The sequence below is a fragment of the Macaca thibetana genome, chromosome 4 (assembly GCF_024542745.1).
Source record: "Macaca thibetana thibetana isolate TM-01 chromosome 4, ASM2454274v1, whole genome shotgun sequence".
NCBI lineage: Eukaryota > Metazoa > Chordata > Mammalia > Primates > Cercopithecidae > Macaca > Macaca thibetana.
In genome coordinates, this window is record NC_065581.1 from 104,787,339 (window position 1) to 104,803,292 (window position 15,954).

The window sequence follows — 15,954 nt, forward strand, 5'->3', positions numbered from 1 at the left end:
AGCTACAGCCAATGAGACAGCAGGGCCATGACCACAGCAGGCACCAGCATCTCATGGGCTCTGTTCTGATACAGAAGTAGTTAGCACACAGTTCTTTTTGTCCTCCTCTTTCTTCCCTCTCCTGTCCCTGCCCACTTTTGGAACATGCCAGTCTGTATCAAAGGCATGCCTATAGCAGGACATACCCAGTAACACCTTTTATTTCACTCTTAGATACTAAGCACTGAAAGAAAGGCCTGCCCTCACATATTTAGAGCATCTGCCATATTTCTTTTTTCTGTGTCTCACCAGATCCAGGGCATGTTATGCAGGCTGTTTGAATTAGGCAACTCTGTTATGCTCATTTCCCCTCTTACCCAGGAGCCAAGAGTCCAGTTGTACGAAGGGTAAGATGGCAGTACAGTCTTTTTCTGCATCTCATTTCCTCCTTCAGAGTAGGCCAAAGAATGATGTCATTAGTCATACAGAGGTTAGGAAATGGGGATTTCTACCCAAATACTGACAACTGATACGTAATTGTTGCTAGTCTTAATTTACTTAGCTGTAAAATAAGCTGCTTGTCTGGTGGCTGCTTGTCTCTTTACAGATTTGTGGTGAGTGATAATATGATAGTACTATGGAGCCACTTGAATTTTTGGAAGAAAGGAGCTATATAAATAACAGGTGTGTTTAAATATATATGAATACATATCTGTGTCCCGGATTGTCTTGGTTCACACCATTTAACAGTTCAGGCATCTGGCCTGGATGAGGAGATTCAGTTGGGCTAACCCAGGATTTGCTGATGAGGATGGAGTTGTAAGAGGGATCCTTAGTGGAGAATCCAGCATTTGTGGAGCATTGGTTTTCAACCAGGTAGTTAGCACAGCAGGATGGCTAAATTCACAGAACAAAGACAGAAGAGAACTAGGCAAACCGACAGTCCACAAACAGGAAATAAGCCTTTCAGAGACAAAGGAACCATTGTGGAGATCCAAAGAAATCAGAAGCAGTCCAGCACATCCCTCCCACGTATCTAGGAAATTGTCACTAAGCAGTCACTCTCACACAGTTTTTAATTAACTAAAAAAGACGATAGGCAACCCAAATTATTCCTTCTCCCCAAGTTCATGAGCCCAACACACGGGGCCTTTTGAATTTGCAGCATTATATACCAGATGCCATAAATGTCACATTTGTGTGTGATGGAGCATAAGGGATTCCATTGGTAACTCTGGCCCGGGTGACTGGTGCTGGCCTGAAGCTGAGCCTAGGGCTAAAACATCCATAGTGAGCTTTAAGACCACAGCCTGGCCCGAAAACCTCCTCATTATTGCAATTATATTGCTGTCAAACACTCCACAAACCATTAGAAGCATAGTAAAGAATTCGGGGGTCAAGTTTTTTGTTGGTTTGGGTTTCTGGGTTTTATTTTTGCAGTGTGCTTTTTACTTTGAAGTACACATCGGAGGAAAATTTGTAGTAGGGTATTTTTCTCCTCTTTTTTTAAAATAACAGATTAACAGAATAAAGAGTAAGAGTAGAGTATAGGTAAAACAGTTGGCCCTGTTTTTCTAAATAGGAAAATGTGTTACCTTACATTTGTAATAATACATAAAAACATCTGTATTTATGCGGCACTTTTTATTTTTTAGAATGCTTCCATTTGCACTATTTGTTTTGATCTTCCCAGCAGCTCTTGAAGGTAGGCGGGGTGCCAGAGGGCACAGGGGCAGGACCCAAAGTTGCAGAGTGGGCAGCATGTGGATCTTCTGAGCCAAATGGAGTCAAAACCTGAGGCACTGATTGAAAATTGGGGAGAATGTATTTACAGATTTAAGAGTCTAATCAAGAAAACTTTCAAATGCTAGATGGCGAGCAGAGGCAGCAGCTATCCCAATAAACTTGAAAACTGGACATGATGAAGGCAGCTGGGATGATACAAGGAGAGATGGGATTGTGGAGAAGAGCCATTTCTTCTCAAGAGTAAACAAAGACATTAGCAGGAACAAACAATTGACTTCCAGAGTCTCTCTGCCAATGCAGAGAATGGGAAGGACCAAGTTGCCCTGGCTTGTGGGCACAAAAAGGTGAAAACAGTCTCAGAGATCCCACTGAGACTTGGCAGTGTCTTGTGCCTAGACTAGAGCTAATACAGAGAACTAAAATATAAAGTGACACACCCCACAGATATATCTAATAGGTGGGTAAAATGCTTGAAAATATATCCTTGTATAGCAGTTGACACTCTTGAGGGGGAAATGCAAGACAGGAATTTTAGGAAAATAAAAGGAAGCATCAAAAGAATAATTTGGGGATATTTAGTACAAAATATGGAGCAGACATTTAAAATTTACATTAATGAGCAAAGAAGCAGAATATGGGATAATTTATCTTGATATATACTAAAAATATTATTCTTTTCAAAACAGAGCAGTTAATAATCCCCCCCATGCCTTGTGGAGAGTTCTGAGAAGGTGGAGGAGCAGTGAAGGGAATACTGCTTTGACCACCATCTGATTAATCTAGGGTAGAGCTACTTGGAATGTGGCTGGAGTGGGGAAGTGGCACTATCTTGGAATATGTGATAGCAGAGGGGAAGAATGCTGGATATGATCAGCCACATTCCCTGGAGTTTAGAAAACCAGAGTGTTTTTGAAATGCCAAGGAAAAGTGGATTTGGTCCCACAATCAGAGCCTCAGTCTAGTTTGGGGAGTTATTTGGGGCTTTGTGTAAAGTTCTGAAAATGAAGTTATATCAGGAAGGCTGGGCTGCAAAAGGAGCTGAACCCTTGGGGGAATGCCCAAGTTAATAAAAAGGAGCTAGTAACACTATGTTCATAGAAGGAAAAAGAAGTAGAAGTGGATAGATCAGTGTTTAGAGCAAGTCGTGTGATATTTAACAAAAGAGGATGAGAAGGCAGGGGTCGGCAAATTTGATTTGGTTTCCGTTGTCTCCATAAAGAGAATGTTCTCTACACTGCAAAGAGCAGGGAATACCATAAAGAAGGGCACCAATCCCAAGTCAGGGTGAGAGAGAGAGATAGGCAGAGAACACCTGCTATGCTAAGCAAATTAGATCTTCCAGCTCACAAAAGGAAATTGGTAGATGATTTCATATCTACATTTGGTTAATCTTTTGCTCTGTAAAAAATATAGAAACAGACAAATGTTGACCAAAGTTTTAAAATTGGGAAAGGGTTTCTGATTTCTGAAGCTCTAGATGAGTAGTTTGATGGCTTACCCTCAAAAGACCTTGAATATATTATTAAAGAAATAGTTGATGAGCACTTAGAAGAAAAAGATTTCGGCTGACCAGAAACTCAGAGTGAAGTAGGCAGCATAGTAGAGTGAAAAGAGGATGGGTTCAAAGTTCTGGATCTGAATCCTGGCTCCACTATTTGTAGGCTGAGACAGTTTAGGGAAACCACATCAACTCTGAATCTTTGCTTTCTCATTTTTAAGTAAAATGGGGAAAACAGTAGCTCCTTTACAAGTTTGTTGCCAGAATTAAGAGAGATAAGTGAAAGGCTCAAGCTTGGAATATAACGAATAGTCAATAAATGTTTGTTTTTAAAAAGCAATGACCTTGGGTAAGCATATGCACAGAGTAAAGAATAAAAAATATATATATAAAAAGCAAAGACCTAACAGTGGGACATGACTGCTGAAAAGCACATGCATTCTTGGGTGGCATTAGCAGAGGTATAGTGTTTTACATGAGGGAGGGAGCATTCCACTGGACTCTATGCTAGTCAGGCTACTGCATTCCATTCTGGGTTCCACCCTTTAAGAGGGGCATTAACAAGGTGAAGTATATTCCTGGGTCAGTGGCAGCTGGTCTCACTATCATGTCCCTAGGAGGACAGATAGCATAGAAGGGCCCTGGGAACTTGTGCCCGGGGAACTGGATGCTGGAACTGGGGATGTTTAAAAGTAACAATCTGGAGCAAATATGATGACTCCTTTTAATTTTTTCAAAGACTGAGATTTGGAAGAGGAGTTGATCTGTGTTGGGAGACCCTGGTAAACAGTAGGTAGAAGTGACAGGGAGGTGGAGTGGTTAAACTTTCTAATAATCAATGCTGCTTGACAACAAAATAGACTGCCTCAATTATATTGCATAGAGACCTGCAGTTATGTTGCAATCCTCTTTAGCAAGCCACCAGGAAAATTGGTGCAAAGGAGAAAGATCGCTGTGGTATGAATCACTCTTTTGGCTGTGTAGATGGGTATGAATGTTTGTCTCTGTCACAGGAAGTATGGATGCCACCTGGAAGATGACCTATGTGTAGAAGGAAACCCAAGCTTGCTGTGGGAGATAGGTTGGGTTTGACCTGTGAAGTTCCTCAGAGTTCTAAATGTCAGTGATTCTGGAATTTCAAAACAGAAAGTTATTATCAAATATTAGTCACCTATCTTAATCCTATAATTTGTAGTAAAATGCAAAAAACCTTTGAGATAGTAGAGCAGTATGAGTTTTGAAGCCAGACAGATTTAACTTAGAATCTGGATCTGCCATTTCTTATCTGCATAGGTAATCTTGAGCAAGTTATTTAACCTGTCTAACCCCCAGTTATCTATACGATAAGGTATTTGTGGAGATTCAGTGAGGCAATTCATATAGCATTCTCAGCATGGGTACTAGAGCTTAAATAATGCTACCTATTGTTACTAGTGTATAATTTATTAGTATTACATCAAATTGGGGCTTGCAGTAGTCACAATAATAAAAGCCATGACTTTCATTAGAGTGTCCTGGAGATATTTGAGGACTGGGCAGAAATGGACACCAGGATCTGAGTTGGGCAACCTAGAGTGCCCACAGGTAGGTTCAGGCTATGGCCCAGGGTGCAGAAAATGTGCAAGAGACTGTCAGAAGAGAACTGAATGAAGCAATGCAAGTAAAGCCCATAGCCAGGTGCCTGGCAGAGCCCAAGCAATCAGTATGTAGTTGGTGAGTGGATGAGATGTCACTGGGAGCAGCTGTGGACTTTTGAAAAGCAGCCAGAGAGTGGGCTAAGGTAGTGGACACAATGAGGGATTATCAGAGGTGCCATTAGTTCTGCCCAGCAGTGCCCTTGACCTGGGCCACCTGCACACAACGTAAGCTTGACCCTGTGGTGTTTCAGGGGTACCACCCATCACCGGGGCGAGATACAGCCCAGGGAATGAGGAGGCTGGAAGGCAGAGTCAAAGTCCCTGGGTGGAGGTCAGGGGGACTGCTTCAGATACCACTGATAGTAACAGCAGTCCTTCAAAAAGTCCTCTTACTGATGTCTGATTAGTTGTGTTGTGGAACTATAACCACATATTTTAGAATATGATTTTTGCCATTTTCTGAAAAGGTTTGCAGGAAGGAAGAAATGAGGTGTGTGACCACAGACAGAAGCTGGGCAACTAGCACACTTCACTTTTTAACACATTAGTTTGATGGGTTTCTCTTATATACAAGTACAACCCAAAGTCCTTCCCTGCAACTTTTCTTAAACTTTTGTAGTCACAAATAATGAAACTTCAAATATTCAAATATTCATTAGAAAACAGGAAGAAAAACAATAAATGACACAAAAGAGAGCCAAATATATACTTGAAAAACAAAAAGTTACAGTAAACAAGGTAAAGACACATCTGAAAAAAGATTCAGATAATACATTTTAAAAAAAGAGGAGTCACAGTATTGGGTTAGAAGAACAAAGGGAAATTTGACATTGAGACAGTAGATATTAAGGATAATTTTTTGCTAAAAACTGTTAGTTGCATTTTAACCTTTAGAACAAATCTGTTGATAGAGTGTGTGCTAATTTTTCCACTGATTGTTAATAGACAGATTTTGAACTCCACAAGGGCAGGTGTACTAAGTCTCTCCTGCCCTGTTCCACAGTCCATTGTCTCCTGGAGTGCAGTGCAGTATTTATTTCAGAATGAATGAAAGTGTTACAAATAGAAGATCAGTTTTCTCTTAAGCTTCAGTTTGAAGCAGAGATGCTTGAATGAAAACAAAACAAAAACTTGCGCCTCCAGTTTCTTGTGGCAGATTCTACCTCATATGAGGGCAGGAGCTGCATTTTACTCATGTCCGAGGTTCCTAGCACAGTACCTCACCCATGATAAATGATGTTCTGAATAAATGTTCACTTTTCAGTGAGTAAAGTGGATTATGTGATGGCAAATTTTTCAGGGCAGAGAGTAGTTATAATACCTGGAGCTGATAAAATGGGCATGGGACGGCCTGGCAATGGGAGATGGGCTAGGACGTTGCTTCCTTCTTAGGAGGCACATTTTCCATGTCTGTAGTCCCCTCCCAGTTTCCTTTCTTTCTCACATGTTTCCTGGGCAGGATCATCACTGTGGATGATCTCCTTTTCCAGCTGAGCACCTGAGGCTCAGAGGGATTAAATGCCTGGCTCCACCAGGAGCTGGAGGTTGGAGGAGAGGACAAGATGATCACCGAGGTTCCTTTCAGGGCTTAATTTCACTGCTTTGAGATTTCTTAGGTGATTTCTGTGCCCTCTCAGGACCAAATAACTGGAAAACAAAGAGGCAGGCATTTGGTACCAGGCAGATCAGGTTTTTTGATGTATGATTGAATTTTTTAGTTTCCATCTAGATGACTTGTATTGTGAAGGTGTAAGTTGCATTCATCCAGCTTAAATGAAGCAGAGAATTTTATCAGGGTATATTAATACTCTTAAGCAACCTAAAACATCAGTGCAAAGAGAAAAATCATCTTCTGAATCATGTGTGTGGCGGTCAGGGTGGGCCTGCAGTCACTGAATACAGACCAGGATTCCATCTCTTGCACTGGCTGTAGAATCAGAGACTTGGGTCCGTAATAAGCCACTTGGTAAAGCTCATTGAGATCCTGAAAACCAAGCCCATCTCTGCTAGAGCTCATGGCACATGAAAAAGAGAAGGAAGGATCTGCTCCTGTGACCTGGGTCAAGATTTCTAGAACCCAGCTTAACATTTATAAGATAAGTAGAACCTGAGTCATGGTATAAAGTTCCTACAGGTCTGTTTTCTTTTCTTTTCTTTTCTTTTTTTTTTTTTGAGACGGAGTCTTGCTCTGTCGCCCAGGCTGGAGTGCAGTGGCCGGATCTCAGCTCACTGCAAGCTCCGCCTCCCGGGTTTACGCCATTCTCCTGCCTCAGCCTCCCCAGTAGCTGGGACTACAGGTGCCCGCCACCATGCCCGGCTAGTTTTTTTGTTTGTTTGTTTGTTTTGCATTTTTTAGTAGAGACGGGGTTTCGCCGTGTTAGCCAGGATGGTCTCGATCTCCTGACCTCGTGATCCGCCCATCTCAGCCTCCCAAAGTGCTGGGATTACAGGCATGAGCCACCGTGTCTGTTTTATAATGAGCCCAGGTCTGTTTTCTAATGAGATTTTTCACTTCTAACAAAGATGTGCTTTAGCCTCTCCTTGAGCTCCAAATCTTATTTAAGAGAGAGAGGGCTAGAGCAAGCTAGAGAACGAGAATGAATAAAACACAAAGCAAAAGAAACAAACAAACAAAAAATAAACCCAAATAAAAAGAACTATGTAGCAAACACCAGCATGTTGGAATCTAAACCTGCAGAAAGTTTCTTATTTTGAAAATGAACTTCTTCGTGCATTTGTTTTTATTGTATAAGAGCCCTTGCTGTTTCTACTTTAAATTCCTCTCTCAATTCCGTATGGCTTTGCATGTCTATGACTAGGTCATCTTTTTTCTTCCTTCACTCAAATCCAGCTCTGCAAGAAAAACTTGGAATGGTGAGCTTAGTGTTGGTGTGCCCTTCCCCACTTTGTGAGGGCACTTCCCTCAAGTGAATATTCTGCCATGGCAGAGTGGGGTCATCCAATCTTAAAAGGCACCTGATATTGTGGCTTCTGGCCTTTCCTTTGGAAGATAGTTCTGCCATGTAATGAGTCAAGCAGATCGTCCATCAGCTCTGTTTTTTAATAAAATATGCATAGCACAGTTTATGGCTTCCACTATTCAAACAGCAGTTGAGCCGAAGAGGAATGATTCATTTTAATGGTTCTAACGCTCATTTCCAAGCAGCCATGTCGCTTTATCAAGCTTTTGCCTGAATTAGAAAATGACTGGCCTTGGAAAAAGAAGAGGACTCAGCAGGAGTTGAATAGAGGCTTTTCAGGATGGTGGGCAGCTGGGATGCACATAGAATTGTGGGCTGGTTCCTTGTCCCTGCAGACAGCTCCTCTGTTAGCCCTGGGACAGAGCCTCCTAGGGAGCAAGGTAGGGGCTGGTATCTGTGAGGTGTAGCATGAGTTTGCCCAGAGAGAAACGTGCCGTTTTATCTCACAGGCTCATAGGAAAGCAGTGGATGAAAATCTCCCTTTCCCTCTTCATGCAGCCATAGAAGCATCCTTCCCATAAAACACATGTAAAACATGTGAGACAGGCTGAGGATTGAAAATATATACTCTGTAACAAGCTTAGTGATATGCCTAGCAAACAATCATTAGCTCTATTTTACAGATAAAGAAACTGAGGCTGAGATTTTCATAAGGTTGCACTGCTAATAAGGAATGAAGCCCAGATTCATGCCAACATCTTTTGATTCTAAATCCCATGTGATTTCCATAGCCTCTTTTGCCACTCAGGGACACTGAACTAGGGCCCTGCTGGTGGCAGTGCCTAGACCCAAAGGAACAGTTGATGCTGGAACAACGGCACTCCAGGGTAGGGCTGGGCGCAAGTGCTCAGGTGGGTCAGTCTGAGGCCCTCAGCTCATGCTGTGAGGTGACTGTCTATAGGCAGAGCAGACCCCAAAGCCTTCAAAACACTGAGCACCCCTGCCCACGTGCTTCCATCCTCTTTTTTTTTTTTTTTTTCTGAGACGGAGTCTCGCTCTGTCGCCCAGGCTGGAGTGCAGTGGTGCGATCTCGGCTCACTGCAAGCTCCGCCTCCCAAGTTTAGGCTATTCTCCTGCCTCAGCCTCCCGAGCAGCTGGGACTACAGGCGCCCGCCACCACGCCCGGCTAATTTTTTGTATTTTTAGTAGAGACGGGGTTTCACCATGTTAGCCAGGATGGTCTTGATCTTCTGACCTCATGATCTGCCTACCTCGGCCTCCCAAAGTGCTGGGATTACAGGTGTGAGCTACCGCGCCCAGCCTCCATCCTCCTTTGCTTCACTTGAATGAGCTCATGATTTTTGAGCTGGCCTAGACTACAAGATCAGTGCCACAGTCAACATGCCAAGGCCCAGAGAACCTCCCTCTTATGATAAGCTACAGTTTTGCTTAAGGAACTATAACTTCTGGGCTGTTACGTAGGAGATATATTAGTAGACAGTCAGATGAAGTGGAAAGCACATGAAGATTTTTTTGTTTTATTTTTCAGATTGTTGATGGCATCCACAGAGGTGCTAATATCTTTTTTTCTTTTCTTTTTCTTTTTTTTTTTTACTGTTCCGTTGCTACAAACATCTTTGCCCAGTTAAAGATTTCAGCAAAAGGGTTTCTTAATTAAATATTGCCTGATGCCAGATTACCACTCAGAAGGCAGTGGTGGATTCCATTAAAGGCTGAACTTTACTCCCACAGCTAACAGCTGATTAATGTGTTAATTACGAACCCTGTCCCCCTCCCCCAGTTGCCTGAGTTTTCTCTTAAGCCCAGAAGAAGCTGTATATTGTGCCCATGTGGGTAACCTTATGGCATACTTTGGCCTTGACTTTGACGTTTATATAAAAATAAAGGCTCAGTTGCCAACATGAATAGCTTTCTCTCTTTCCGGGGAAATACAAGATGGAAAGAGTTGTAAGAACCACAAGTCCACAAGTCCTGCCTTTCGGCTTTCTTATATCAGGAGCAAGTGATATATCTGCTGAGGCAGTGTCTTTGGAGCAGTTGAGCGGTGTAGGTTGCCACACATTTATTTCACAGGAAAGGAGTGAATCCATCAGGCCACTGAGCTTAAAAGTACTACCCTGGCAGTCAGCCACCCAAATATAAATACTCTAAATGGACTAAAGGAAATGTTCATTCTGTTGTTTAGAATTGGATGCATCCCAGGAAGGTAAATTTAATCTTTTTGAGGACTGCTGTTATAGGGTTGAATGGAATACGCATTTGTTTATCTCCTTTGTGATCTTTTTGTCTTCCTGGTGATACATTATGTATTTGTGATACGAAGCATTTCAGCTGCCTCGCTCAATGGCATTGCATTTGCTGATTGTTGGGTCCCCAGATTGGCATCGTTAAACAGCTTCAGCCTCTGTCCAATCTGGGACCTGTTAGTGAGAGAAGTGGAACCAAAGAGGCCAGATTCCAACAGAAACAAAGCCAGGGTGAAATTAGGGGGAAATCATTCCAGAGCTCAGTGCGTAAATCCCTGCACTTCTTAATCTTTATCTTTTAAAATATCTGAAGGAATTTTGGTACTTCTTGGCATAATGAGGAAAAAATGATTCCTCAAAAAGTTAACAAGTGAAATAAAATGTAAAGCTGTCAGTGAAAGAAGGGAAGAATAACCCACCACCCCACAATTCAGAAAACCAGAGTTTGAGACACATGCTGTGTTTCCTGGATATGCAAATGTTGTTTTATTAAAGACAGAGGGATATAGTATATATTTTCATCTAAATACACATCTTATGTAATCAGTTCAGGCTCTTATGATGAAATCTTTAATTACTAGAAGTGTGTCATTAGTTAGATGTAGAATGAATGATAGTACCGTGTTTTATTGCCTCACATGATATAGCCATTTGTGCCATAAATTCATTGACCTCATCTTAAATGATGAGTCCTGTAAGACAGACTTGATTCATTATTTCCTAAGTGACAGTTTTTTCCTCTAATAATTTTTTGCTTCATCAGAAAGATTGCTTTTCTGTATTTTTAGATCAGTATTTTAGATCAGTATTCTGAACTGAAATTTAATAAGGCAAGGACACACACACACTCTCTCTCTCTCTTTCTCTCTCTCTCTGTTTCTCTGTCTCTCTCTCTCTCTCTCTCTCTCTCACGTTACCCAAAACAAGATAGTCAGGAACTGTCACACTTTGGGATGCTGCCGAAAATCAAGCAGCTAACTGTAGGCCTTTGCTTTAATGGGAAAGTTTGATGAAATAGGATTTTGCTTCTAATGTTGATGTCTGTAATTCTTTTTATGTCAAAATAGATGAGATATGGTGGAGAATTCTCATTTGACAACTGGGATTGATCTATGAGCATTCCTTATTCATCAGTGGATTACTAAAAGTGAAGGAAGGGAAGGGAGAACATATAAATTATATTTAGATTATTATTATTTTTTACTCCATTTGAAAATATTTATTTGGCTTGAGGAAACAGGAATCCTTTGGAGGCAAATAATTCAATCTGGCAATTTAAAAACCAATTAAGGATTTCAGAAAACTCTTCTCCCTTATGGCTAAAAAATAAGATCCAAAAAAATATGCCAGAAAATGGGTATTTTATTTTAATTAGTTTAATTCATTGATAATTTTTTTTAGTCAATGATTAAAGAAGCTATTTTTGATCCTTCACTTCAAGCTTGTAAATTTGCACTTCAGGCTTTCTATGGATGCCTAATATTGAAACATAAGCAGGTGGTTTTATTTCATAGTGGAATTTAAGTGCCACATCATTATACATTAATTTTATTTAAATGATCAAGTTTATAAAACAATAACTTACATGCATCATGTTTCTAATACTTGTTTACTTAACCTTTATATGAAAAATTTGAGGGTCTGATGGATTCTGTGGGTCTCTTCTCATCAGAGGCAATTCTGCACTTTTTTGTAAACTGGGCATCTCAATTATGATAAAAACTTCCCTTAATTCAGGAGTAACATGAAACACTATAGTGAAACACAGGAGTATATTAGCATTGAATTTTTTTTTACCACTTTAATAATTGCAACGGTTTTGATAGCTAAATTGAAAGAATGCCTTTCTAATTAATCATCAAAGGTAACTCAGCAGTTTCCTCATTCTCAAACATTTTTTGCAAGAAGTAGTTTGAAAGGGCAATTTGATGAGACTAAACAAAACACGAATGTGTGCCAATAAGTATCTTATTCAGTCTCACACCATCAAGTTTATTACCTGCAAATACCAGTGGAGAAAAAGTGAGAAGGAAAAGAGTGGATTTACACATACAGACCCACATCTGCCACGTGCGTGTTCGCCCATGATCACATACCAGCATGCCACCACTGTTTACAATCAAGGAAAGCTGAGAGTTAAATGAGATGAGTAATCAAATGCCCAGCATATGTTGTTTTTGCATTGTTTATGTGACCAATCATTATTAAAATTTGTCATCTTTTAATTATATCAGTTTAAGATAGTTTTTTAAAAAAACCAACACGCACCAACAACAGAACAACAGACAGCCTCTTCAACAAAAACAGGGTCTCATTTAGAACAATATTGGAACCAGTGCTTTATTGGGGGAGAGACTCAAATTCAATAGACTCACCATTGCACTGTTTCACAATTCTTTCTTTGCTGCTATATATGGCTTGAGTGCTGAGAAAATGGCCAAAAAAAAAAAAAAAAAGAAAAAAAGAAAAAAGATTGTGTGTGTAAAACTCTGTCAAAAAAAAGTAAGGCACTGAAAGAACTATTGAAAATTTTGACATCTGTTTATCTGTTTATAGCTATGGCAAGATTACTCATATTAATTCTTGTTTAAAATGCCATATGAAGGAAAGACATTTGTGCAAACAAGAGTCATATTTGAATTGTAGATCATGTCTTCACCATCTGTGAGAGCTGATGGTGTTGCAAAATTAATGTGTTAATGAAATCACAATAATTTCTCCAAAGTAATGGGTTCTGAAGCTGAGAATGAGTATTTTTTGAACTTTGATGTCTAGTGATTTCCAATTGGGAGAAGCTCTCAGCCTTTAATTAGTTCTGCAGCCCAACTTTAAAATAAATTTGGTGATGTCTTTCTTTTGCCAGGAGTAGATCTGAAGGGGGGAAAAAGCCATAACAACTTTTGGAAAATGTTCTCTGGTGTTTGAAAAGTTGTTAAATAAGACTGCCTGCCAAGAAATGTCACCAAAAATTCTGACTACTGAGAGAGAGTGGGCAAACAGCTCAAAAAATAATTCTAGCTTGCTGCAACATCACAGGTTGGGAATAGCTAAACCTCACACAGACTTCATGATTAATTCCAAGTTTCTCCTTGGAAGCCAGACATAATGATGTTCAGCGCTTTGTGTTATTGGTTAACACAGTACACCCTTTCCAACTGCATTATCAAACATAGTCAACAGTGTAAAGTGACTTCGCATGAGGAGAATTGTAAGGGGTAATATTTCAAGCCCATTGAACTTTCTAGAGAACATTTCCCTCCAAAACTCTTTAGGTTTGCATTTACAATGAGCCTTTCTGACAAGTGAAAATGTGTGGGCAGGTACATTGGACAGGTATATATATTCCCTTTTCTCAGAACCGTCTTTAAGTCATGCTTAAAGGGGACAACACAATTTCTTTAAGAAGAAAGAATAGGAGGTTGTGATAATTGGTATTCTGAAGGGCTCATATTTATAAAGCCAACCCATCATTTTACAAACATTTCAGAATGTTACCTTTTAGAAGGAAACAGTTCTGCCTGTTTGAGAAATGCTGGTAAAGTCTAAAAGAACGTTTATGTGAAACACGAAACGTCATCTACCCAGGTAAATTGCTTGTCTTACCTGTTGTGGTTTTTTATTACTGTGTTGTAGGTATGTGACTGGTGTAAGCACATAAGACACACAAAAGAATACCTGGATTTTGGGGACGGGGAAAGAAGGCTTCAGTTCTGCAGTGCAAAATGTCTCAATCAATACAAAATGGACATTTTCTACAAAGAGACCCAGGCCAATCTTCCAGCTGGGCTGTGCAGCACATTACACCCTCCCATGGAAAATAAAGCAGAAGGCACCGGGGTGCAGCTGCTCACTCCAGACTCTTGGAATATCCCGCTAACAGATGCTCGGAGGAAGGCCCCCTCCCCGGTGGCTACAGCTGGCCAAAGCCAGGGCCCTGGCCCGTCGGCGTCCACCACCGTCTCTCCATCTGACACTGCCAACTGCTCTGTCACTAAAATCCCCACGCCAGTGCCCAAGTCCATCCCCATCAGCGAGACTCCAAATATCCCTCCTGTCTCCGTCCAGCCACCTGCTAGCATCGGGCCTCCCCTTGGCGTCCCGCCTCGAAGCCCTCCCATGGTGATGACCAACCGCGGCCCGGTGCCGCTGCCCATCTTCATGGAGCAGCAGATCATGCAGCAGATACGCCCACCCTTCATCCGCGGGCCTCCGCACCACGCCTCCAACCCCAACAGTCCCCTGTCCAACCCGATGCTTCCCGGTATCGGGCCCCCGCCCGGCGGCCCCAGGAACCTGGGCCCCACTTCCAGCCCCATGCACCGGCCCATGCTATCGCCCCACATCCACCCCCCGAGCACCCCCACCATGCCCGGGAACCCCCCAGGCCTGCTGCCCCCGCCGCCCCCGGGCGCCCCGCTGCCGAGTCTTCCCTTCCCGCCCGTGAGCATGATGCCAAATGGTCCGATGCCGGTGCCCCAGATGATGAATTTCGGGCTGCCGTCGCTCGCCCCGCTGGTGCCGCCCCCGACCCTGCTCGTGCCATACCCTGTGATCGTGCCCCTACCGGTGCCCATCCCCATCCCCATCCCTATCCCTCACGTCAACGACTCCAAGCCCCCCAACGGGTTCTCCAGCAACGGGGAGAACTTCATTCCGAGCGCCCCTGGCGACTCCGCGGCGGCGGGCGGCAAGCCAGGCGGACACTCCCTGTCCCCGCGGGACTCCAAGCAGGGCTCGTCCAAGTCCGCGGACTCGCCCCCTGGCTGCTCGGGCCAGGCCCTGAGCCTGGCGCCCACGCCCGCCGAGCACGGCCGGAGCGAGGTGGTGGACCTGACGCGGCGAGCCGGCAGCCCCGCAGGCCCCCAGGGCGCGGGCGGCCAGCTCGGCTTCCCAGGTGTGCTGCAGGGTCCGCAGGACGGCGTCATCGACCTGACCGTGGGCCACCGGGCCCGGCTGCACAACGTGATCCACCGCGCGCTGCACGCGCACGTCAAGGCGGAGCGGGAGCCGGGCGCCGCGGAGCGCAGGACCTGCGGCGGCTGCAGGGACGGCCACTGCAGCCCGCCAGCCGCCGGCGACCCGGGCCCGGGCGCCCCGGCGGGCCCCGAGGCGGCTGCGGCCTGCAACGTCATCGTGAACGGCACGCGTGGCGCCGCCGCCGCCGAGGGCGCTAAGAGCGCGGAGCCGCCTCCCGAGCAGCCGCCCCCGCCACCGCCGCCCGCGCCCCCCAAGAAGCTGCTGTCGCCTGAGGAGCCGGCGGTGAGCGAGCTAGAGTCGGTCAAGGAGAACAACTGTGCTTCCAACTGCCACCTGGACGGGGAGGCGGCCAAAAAGCTGATGGGCGAGGAGGCCCTGGCGGGGGGCGACAAGTCAGACCCGAACCTTAATAACCCCGCGGACGAGGACCATGCCTATGCTCTGCGGATGCTGCCCAAGACCGGCTGCGTGATCCAGCCTGTGCCAAAACCCGCGGAGAAGGCTGCTATGGCGCCGTGCATCATTTCCTCGCCCATGCTCAGCGCCGGGCCCGAGGACCTGGAGCCGCCGCTCAAAAGGAGGTGCCTCCGAATTAGAAATCAGAATAAGTAAAAGGTTTGTATGTCCGCCGGGCGCTCCTCCGCACCAGCCAGTGCACCTCTCCTTACTTCTGACAAGGCAGAGGCGAGAGTTGTAATAATAGTCATGATTTTACCGTGTGTGTTTTATATTGCACCCGGTGTGGTCACGCTATCAACATTCTGAGCCAGCAACTCTGATGCTGAGTTGTTCAGTAGCATCATTCCCATTTTACAGCCGAGGAAACTGAGTCACAGCATGTGAGTGCCAAGCCCCAGGTCACTTACTTGAGGGGAGAGCTCAGTCTCGAACCTGTCGTGAAATACTCTGTCTCTAATTACACGTTTATT

At 43.9% G+C, this 15,954-nt stretch overlaps 1 protein-coding gene across 1 annotated transcript in view; it reads left to right on the top strand.

Moving 5' to 3' along the window:
* The window catches only part of SOBP (sine oculis binding protein homolog), a 147,829-nt gene extending 132,192 nt beyond the window's left edge, over positions 1-15,637 (top strand). Inside the window, exon 6 of the mRNA XM_050786706.1 lies at positions 13,682-15,637. Coding sequence (XP_050642663.1) covers positions 13,682-15,637 — 1,956 coding nt within the window. The remainder of the gene's footprint in view (positions 1-13,681) is intronic.
* Positions 15,638-15,954: the final 317 nt, after the last annotated feature.